Source organism: Trypanosoma rangeli (genome assembly GCF_003719475.1).
Source record: "Trypanosoma rangeli strain AM80 chromosome Unknown Tra_15.4_contig_00139, whole genome shotgun sequence".
NCBI classification, from domain to species: domain Eukaryota; phylum Euglenozoa; class Kinetoplastea; order Trypanosomatida; family Trypanosomatidae; genus Trypanosoma; species Trypanosoma rangeli.
Window position 1 is genome coordinate 31,635 of NW_021705883.1, and position 8,111 is coordinate 39,745.

At 54.9% G+C, this 8,111-nt stretch overlaps 5 protein-coding genes and 1 pseudogene across 5 annotated transcripts, besides 4 other annotated features; all 6 read left to right on the forward strand.

Annotated features, from left to right (window-relative positions):
• Positions 1 to 6: 6 nt before the first annotated feature.
• TraAM80_04673 (hypothetical protein) lies at positions 7 to 338 on the forward strand (annotated as a pseudogene).
• A 256-nt stretch (positions 339 to 594) lies between these two features.
• TraAM80_04674 (uncharacterized protein) lies at positions 595 to 1,455 on the forward strand (the record flags this gene model as incomplete). Its single annotated transcript, XM_029381592.1, has 1 exon — positions 595 to 1,455. The coding sequence occupies one exon, from the start codon at positions 595 to 597 to the stop codon at positions 1,453 to 1,455; it is 861 nt and encodes a 286-aa protein (XP_029238577.1).
• Positions 1,456 to 1,740: 285 nt separating this feature from the next.
• TraAM80_04675 (putative spliceosome-associated protein) lies at positions 1,741 to 3,075 on the forward strand (the record flags this gene model as incomplete). Its single annotated transcript, XM_029381593.1, has 1 exon — positions 1,741 to 3,075. One exon carries the CDS (start codon positions 1,741 to 1,743, stop codon positions 3,073 to 3,075), a length of 1,335 nt encoding a protein of 444 aa, XP_029238578.1.
• A 497-nt stretch (positions 3,076 to 3,572) lies between these two features.
• Positions 3,573 to 3,602: a microsatellite.
• A 17-nt stretch (positions 3,603 to 3,619) lies between these two features.
• TraAM80_04676 (uncharacterized protein) lies at positions 3,620 to 4,603 on the forward strand (the record flags this gene model as incomplete). The annotated part of the gene is made up of 1 exon (XM_029381594.1): positions 3,620 to 4,603. The coding sequence occupies one exon, from the start codon at positions 3,620 to 3,622 to the stop codon at positions 4,601 to 4,603; it is 984 nt and encodes a 327-aa protein (XP_029238579.1).
• A 30-nt stretch (positions 4,604 to 4,633) lies between these two features.
• Positions 4,634 to 4,659: a microsatellite.
• Positions 4,660 to 4,694: 35 nt separating this feature from the next.
• Positions 4,695 to 4,733: a microsatellite.
• A 270-nt stretch (positions 4,734 to 5,003) lies between these two features.
• On the forward strand, positions 5,004 to 6,758 carry TraAM80_04677 (putative LMBR1-like membrane protein; the record flags this gene model as incomplete). The annotated part of the gene is made up of 1 exon (XM_029381595.1): positions 5,004 to 6,758. One exon carries the CDS (start codon positions 5,004 to 5,006, stop codon positions 6,756 to 6,758), a length of 1,755 nt encoding a protein of 584 aa, XP_029238580.1.
• Positions 6,759 to 7,107: 349 nt separating this feature from the next.
• Positions 7,108 to 7,132: a microsatellite.
• Positions 7,133 to 7,243: 111 nt separating this feature from the next.
• Positions 7,244 to 7,810, forward strand: TraAM80_04678 (nuclear cap binding protein; the record flags this gene model as incomplete). Its single annotated transcript, XM_029381596.1, has 1 exon — positions 7,244 to 7,810. One exon carries the CDS (start codon positions 7,244 to 7,246, stop codon positions 7,808 to 7,810), a length of 567 nt encoding a protein of 188 aa, XP_029238581.1.
• Positions 7,811 to 8,111: the final 301 nt, after the last annotated feature.

The following is an 8,111-nucleotide window of genomic DNA, read 5'->3' on the forward strand; positions in this document are numbered from 1 at the left end:
TTGCAGGATGCGCGTGGCCACCACATTGGGATGCAAAACCGTCTCTTACCAGCCAACGCAGGCAAAGGCCCTTTTCCCGCCGCGGGTGGCGGTGTGTGTGTGTAGGTGTGCAGGGAGTGGAGTGGATTGGTTGGGACAAGTTAGAAGTAGCGTTCTTTTCGTATGCGTGTGTAGACAGCAGCGGGTGTGGTCCACTGCGTGAGTTTTGTGTGTGCGCGCGTACATATGAGAGTGCTGACACCACGCCCACGGTAGGGACAATATCCCCTTCCCCCGCCTCTTCGCTTTGGTGTGGTTCTTCTTTTTTTTTCCCTCTTTCTTTTTGCAAAAAAAAAAAGAAGAAAAAAAAATGGAGGTAGTTTGCTCAGAAGATGGTGCAATCAAGTCATTGCAAGGAAGAAAAACGGGTTCCAGAGGATGTGGAGGCCCGTTTATGTACTTCTTTGCTTTTTCTGTCCCTTCTCGTTTTGCCGTTGCGGGGGGAGTGAGGGGCGGAGGGCGCGGCCTTACGGTGGCGTTTGCGTGCGCGCGAGACAAACATACAAAGACAGAGATAAATAGAGATATAGAGAGCAGGATTGCTGGGGTAAAGAGATGATGGAGAACGCCCAGTCGTTGCCAAGTCGGCAGGAAGCATTACTCGCCGCTCCTTACACCTCCACGGACTCACAGGCTCCGGCGGGGAGGTTGGAGACGCTATCGAAGGTACTTGCATTTTGTCTTATGGGGCTCTCGCAGGACGCAGCTGAAGCTGTCACGGACGCGGAGAGTCTGCAGCGAAAGTATGAGGGTCTGGAGGGGGAGTTGCTTTCGGCTCTCAGCGAAAAGTACGGTCATCCACCGGGAGAGTTTGTCGAGCGGGCGCGGGAGTTGTTGGGCACGTCTATGAAAAGAGCACCACACGAGCCACGCGCACCACTAACAGAGGTTGAGCGCACGGAAGTGGTTGCTCCTGTGACGGCACTTCATCCGATTCTCGCCCGCATGCAGCTTGAACGAGAGGAGGAGGATGCATCGTGGCGGCGGGTTCACGCCGCGGCGAAGGATATGCTCATGTCGCTTGAGGAAATGGAGGTGCGTGTGGAGGAGCAGGAGATTGAGTTGGCGCGACTGACCTCTGACCATTCACGACGGCTGCGTCTGGGGGAGGCGGAGGACGGAAACCCAGAGGCGCTGAGGGCCAACCTGGCTTCAACGGTGACGCACCTGCAATTGACGCTGCTGCGTCTCCGCGGGGCTACGCAGGTGGACGGTGACAGCGCGGGGGTACTTAGTGATGTTGAATACAAGCGACGTATGTTGAGTGTACAGCAGCGTGAGGAGGAGGATCTCATTCAAGTATACCGGCGGGTGTTGCGTCAGCACCTGACGTCTCATTCGCTCAGCCCGCTTTGCGAGGAAATTAGGCGTGTGGACGCGCAGTTACGACAGCTGATGCCAGAGTCACCCGTCTGAGATGCGCCTTTGCGGGGCAGTGACAGACCGCTCTTTCCCCGTTAGTAGCACACGCGCCGCAGTTCATCCTTCACATTGGTGGTTTCTTGTACTCCACGCATGTGGGAAATTGTTTTTTTTTTGTTTTGCTTTCTGTTGATAGCCTCCCTGGGGGATGCCTCCATTGCCTTTTTTCCCTTGTGCTTCGTTTGTTTGTTTGCTTACAGGGATACGCAAAGGAGGCGCAAACAGGCACGAAGGTAGACGGGTGGGAGCAAACGGAGACACTCAACGTGGTTTCTGCAGATGACGTTGGCGAAAAAAAAGAAGGAGGCGGCGCGGCAGCGGAGGGATCAGCTGAAGCAGCGGGAGAAGCTGGTCCAGGCACGCCTGCGTTCCGCTGCGGCTGCGGAGCCGGTGGAGTACGTTCTTCCTGAGGACGAGGCCGAGGTGGACGTCGCGCCGCTCTCGTCCACCGTTGCCAGCGGGCCCGGGAACGCCGGCCTTGACGCGGAGGACACGGATCGTGTGCAGCTACCGTCTGTGACAGTTAACGAGGCGGCGAAAACGGCGACGCGAGGGTCCCGGCGGCGGCATAAAGTTCCCTGGGAGTCGCTGAAGCTTCTCATCGCGGAGCGGTACGGGCTGGAGGTGAGCGCCCTCACCACCGAGCACGACGGCAACGCTGAGGACCCCTACTTCACGGTGCTGCTCAAGTCGGTGCGCCGCAGCGTCCCCGTGCCGCAGCATTGGAGCCAGCTGCGTGCCTTTCTGGGGAATCAGGCGGACCGTGAACGTGCAACGGACATTGTCCCGCCTGAAATTGCCGCTCTAGGCGTGGAACGAATTCGCGCGACGAGGGACAAGAAGGCAAACCCCGACCAAGTGTCTTTCGTAACCTGCTTTATTTCAGGAACACCTCTGCGACGGAAACAATTTCACGTGAACCTCAGCCGCTTTGGGGATATCTTCTACGAGGGCAAATGGCTGCCAAAGACGCACCATGAGCCGGGGCACCTCTCGCAACGCCTTCGGGCAGCATTAGGCATGGGGCCACACTCACCCCCGCCGTGGCTGTACGGCATGCAGGCGATGCGTCGTCTGCCACCGGCATATCCCACACTTAAGGTGCCCGGTCTCAACGCGCCCATTCCACCCGGTGCGCAATGGGGTAACGGCGAGGGACAATGGGGACAACCGCCACGAAATGAGAACAACACCTTCCTCTTCCCTGGCGTCATGGAAGAAGTGGCCGCAGAGGAGGCGCCATCGGTGTACTGGGGTACGGTTCCGCCGCTGCTCACCAGTGAGACGGCGCTGTTGCACGGCGGTGTGGCTTCTCCGCCACCGCCGACAACAACAGTCGCTGCACCAAAGCCGGTGGTGACGGCGAAGCCGACCATTACTCCCGTGCCGTTCCATTCACAGGCCTACACACCAGCTGCCGCGGCGCGGTACGTGGCATCGGCGCCGCAAGAGTACGTTCGTGTGCAGGACAACACGGCCGGGGCGACCGTCGCTCTGGGGTCAATTTTGGTGCCCAAAGCGGCCGCCGCAGCGACTGTGGTACCGCCTGCGGCCCCGTCGCAAGAACAGCCTGAGAAGCGTCCGCAGCCCCCACGGCGCCCCACAAAATTTTAAATCCGGGATGAGAACATAGTACTCTCACACACAAAGACATGCGAACACCCAAAGGGTGAAAAAAAGAGAAATGAGATAGGGAAAATAGAAGAAACGTGAAGGCAAATTAAAAGGAGACGGAAAGAAGGCAGAGACGACATCGCCTCTTTTCCCCACTATTTTACTTTTGTTTTTTGTTTTTTCCCTGGAGAAATTCTCATGACTGGAGCTGCGGTCGTCTGACGATTGCGTGTGGTGGAGGGAGACGTTAAGGTGGTCCGCATGTGTTTGAGCCTTGTCGCTTTACCCTCGTGCCACAAAAAAAAAAAAAGAGCAGAAGCTCACAAACAAGCAAGGAAACAAAAAATACGGCACAAGATACAATTTTATTGCCTCTCTTGCGAGGCATACGGAAAATTCCTCTGCGCATGATGGCGCTCATTTCCCGCCTTTTTTTCCAGCTGGTTTGTTTCACACTGCATTGCGGACCACGAACGGGAGATAGAGAGGGAGCGAAGACACACACACACACACCAACAACAACAACAATAGCAACGTAAAGTAAATGGCCAGGAAGCAGGGAGGAGACGCCGGTGAGGTGTCGAAAAACATTGACCGCTACACCTTTGAGTTGGCGGACCCCAGTGGGGTGGCGAAGTTCACCGCCTTTGGGAAGGTTACGAAAGATTTTTTGCATGCCTTTGCTGAAACGAAGCACTACGAGGCGCTTCTCAGCGCCTTTCTCCAACAGCTCTTTGTGGATCCGAACGTCATCAGCGAGAAGAACTATAGGGACCTAGAGAACGGTTTGGTCGCACGGGTCAATGCCTTTCTTGCCGACGAACGCGCGCATGACAAGGATCGTCTGCTAAAAGGCCGGAAACCGGTGTATGACCTAGGCGAGGAAGAGGAGGAGGACCAGGATGAGGCGGAGCCCGTCCTTACAGAGGAGGAGCTGCGGCAACAGGAGGCAGAGCGCTTTAAGCGAGAGCAGCAGGAGCAAGAACGCATGGCCGCACGAGAAGAGGAGCGTCGACGCAACGAGGAGCTTCTGCGCCTTCGCGCCCGCCAGGTGGACGCGAAGGCGCTGGAGAAGGTTCTTCAGGGGGCAGTCCTGCTGAATCCAGGGAGCCTGAAGGCCAAGGGCGGTGGCAAGCAGCAGCAACAGATAACAATGGAGGAACTACAGGAGATGGAGTCACAGGTGACACACATCATGAAGGAGAAGGAGCGTCTGCAGTCTGTACTTCACACAAGTGAGGACGAGCTGCCCGCCAAGTTGGAGGCTGCAAAGAAGGAGCTTGATGAGGTGTTTGCCCAGCTTCGTGGTGAAGGCGGGGCCAACGGGGGCGCTGCAAGGGCGACATCAATGCAGCCGAAGCAGATGAACGCCCGCTTCGCCGAGCTGAAGCAAAAACTCTCGAAGCAAACCATGGAGCGTAATCGCTTGGCACTACAGCTGAAGGCCCAACCGCACCTTCTTCGCGAAGAGATCTTGTCAGTAATGCAGAAGCGCGATGAGGCGCGACTAAAACTAAACTCCGCCTAATAACATGCAGAGGAGGCCACTGGTAACTGCGAGGAGGAGGAGGAGGAGGAAGAAGAAAAAGGGGCGATAAATGGACGAAAAAGCCTGCCCCTTCTTTTTTTTTTTGTTGTTTTTGTTGCTTTCAGTTTTTGGTTACGTTTCCCTTCACTTACTTCACTTTGGCCGGGTTCAACCGCTTTTTTTTTCCTTTTATGCTCTGTCTCCCCAGCTGCGAGTGGTGAGGGAAAGTTAGCGAGAGGGAGGTGCAGCGGCTTCCCCGCTGCGTGTTTATCTAGCCATCGGCGCACAGTGCGCCACCTAAGCACGTGTATATATACCACCATAACTATTGCATCAACCACGTACCTCATTGACGGCAGCAAACAACAAGGGATTTTATTTGAGTTGGACGCAAACTGTCATGTCAGCAGGCAGTGTTGTTTCCACCGTCTTTTTATGCCTCCTCTCGCTGGCAGCGGCACTACTGATTTTTTGGTACTACGCAAAGGTATCTGCAAAAAATATACCGATACTCTGCCGTGTTTGCAGCATTGTTGCTCTCTTTTCCACCATTCTGCCATTTCCACTTCTTGTGGTGGATATCAACGCTGCCCTTGACACCAAAGCGGACCCTGCTGTGCCAAAGGAGACGTGGATGATTGGTGTGTGGTACACCATTGTGGCGGTAACATACATTATGGGTTGGGCAGTGTTGCCTGTGTCGCAGCTCTACACAGAGGTGGGGGAGTTTTTACCTCGGCAAAAGATTAAACACGCGATCATGAAAAACTTGAAGCTGTACGTCATATATTTGATTATTATCGTTGTTCTCTTTGGCTACATTGTCTTTCTCAAGAGGGCATACGGTTCTTTTGCCAGCATTCTAAAGCTTGCGATTTCACTGGCGAATGCTTGGGGGCTTATTCTTCTGGTGCTCTTTATGTCGGCTGGTTTGGTGGGTGTGCCGAAGATGCTGTGGAGAAGCTCTGATGCCGTAAGGATGCTGCGTCGCGCCTACTTCAAGGCGGTTGAGATTCAGGAGGATTTAGATATCGCCGCCATGAAGCTGGCTGAGATCAAGGCCGAGCTCATGACGATTTATCCCCTGGTGGCGGAGGAGCACAAGGTATACTGGACCCACATGATGGAAGAGATTGACGCTGCCGATCGCGACATACCAAAGTACCACGCTGCAAGTGCACGTGTAAAGCCTATGACGGGGGACCATCACACGGATGTTTCCCTGCAACACTTGGAGGCGCTTCACGAGCGTGTTAAGTACTCCATCAAAATTGCGCTGCGCATGAATCACCTATGGGACACCACACTGCGCGACTGCCAGTCGTACGACGAGTTGATACGTGGGGTGAAAACCAGCAATAATCCACTAAAGCGGTGTTGGTTTCCTGTGCGAGGCATTTTCTATAAGGTGGCTGCTGCGTGTACCTGCGTTCTCACGCTCTTGGTACTTTGGAGTGAAATTGTACTGCCGTTCCAGCCGCTGACGAACAAGCAGCTTTCTGTTATTGCCTTGGCAATGCGTAGCGACTTTCAACTTGTGGGGTCGATGATGTTTATGTTTTACATGGCTTACTGCTCCTACTGGGCCATCCTGCAGCTCAAGGTGTTTGACATATACGTCATGCTTTCCGGCATCGCTGATAATGCGTCGATGTGTTTTAGCGTCATTTTTTTGTCGCGCCTTATTATGCCGCTGGGCTTCAACTTTTTACTGATTTCCGGTCTCGTGGCGGACGACATCGACGTTATGTACGGTCACGTGTACCGCCGCAACATGGATGTCAGTCTGGTGCTTGGCACCTGGCTTAACCAATTCATCCCATTATTTATTCCCTTCGTCGCGGCGCTGGTGCTACTGAAACTTACAGGCCGTCTGCTTGTCATCGCTGGTGTCGAGATGCACGACCCCGACGACGTGATGAGCAACACCGTGCTCCAGCGCATCGAGGATGGATACAGGCTCGTGTCACACGCTCTTGGGCAGTCACTGACGGTGTTGGACCTCGGCAGTTTGGGAATCTCGTCGAAAGGATCAGCGTCGGTGCATGTCGCCGCCGCCGCCTCAGCGGGGAAGACGCGACCCCCAGAGCGCGGGGAACGTTACAGGGAGTATTTGGCGCGAAAACAGGCCAGAGAGGAGAAAGAGCCCACTTGAGGTCTTTTCCCTCTTTTTGTTTGTCGTCGTCCTCGTCGTTTTTTTTTCTTGTGCGTTTTGACTTTTTCAGTCCCTGTCTGTTGTTTTTGTGTTTTGTTCTGAACTATGCCCTTTGCTTCGGGTATTCATCAACCTGTACGACGGGGACCACGTCTCTGCCCTCTCCGCAGCTTGTGTGGAGGCGTCTTGCGCTCTCTCTCTTCCCACCCACCCCTGCGTGCGTTTGCATGTGCCGGTGCATTTTTATTCCGCATTCTCGTACCCCGCAGTATACGCCGCATAGCACCGAGTGCTCCGTGACGAGGAAGCTGCAAATGCGAGTATCTTGGGCGGGACCCATAACTCTCACTTTTTTCTTTTTTTTTTCTTTTCTTCCTCCCCACACGCGGCCCAATGGACGAAGCGTGGAAGTTGCGGAAAGAGAAGGAAGGAAAAAGGGTGGTGTGTGTGCGCGCGCTAAGAGCGGCGTGGCCTGGAGGGTGGTAATGGCGGAATACCTTCTTGACGTGACGCCGCACATGGCATACGTCGATCGCCAGGAACTATTGCGCTCACTTTTGCCTGAGGCGGATTTTGTGGCACGGCGGCAGAAGCAACTTGACAAGAGCACCACCGTCTACGTGGGCAACTTGTCGTTTTACACCACGGAGGAGCAGGTTTGGGAGCACTTTGCTTCCTGCGGCCACGTGCGGGATGTCGTCATGGGCCTGAATGAGGTGACACGGACACCGTGCGGCTTTTGTTTTGTAGTGTTTGAGCAGCAGTGTGCTGCGATGTGTGCCGTGAATGACATGCATGGGTCGCTCCTCGACGACCGTTGCATCTCAGTCTCCTGGGACGTTGGCTGTGACGCCTCGCGGAGGTGGGGACGAGGCGCGCATGGCGGACAGGTTGTGGACGTGCTGCGGCAGAACCTGGACAGCGGGCGGGGCGGATTGGGGGCACTGCGCTGCGGCGAGCTGCGTATTAGCGCTGCTGTGGCAGAGGAGCAGCTGGTGCACTACAAGTGGGTGCCGCCCAAACGCGTACCTAAACGTGATCGTACCGCATGACTGACGTGAATGCCGTGACGCTTCTCTCCCCTCTCGCCATAAATACACTTGCAGCTTCATGCATTGAGGGTTTCACTGGCATATATTATGCCTGCAGGCATGTGCGTGCTTCTTCTTTTTCTCCTGCATGTTTTCCTTTTCTTCCTTGCATTACATCTGATTTCCCACCCCTTTTTTTTCTATTTTTCTATCTCTCTGTTTGCTCTGGCAGTAGAGCACATATACGATGGGGTTGCTCCTGCTAATGGCGCTGTTTTTAGTGGGGGTCGTGTGACGGTTTGTTAGGATTGTGCGAGGGCAG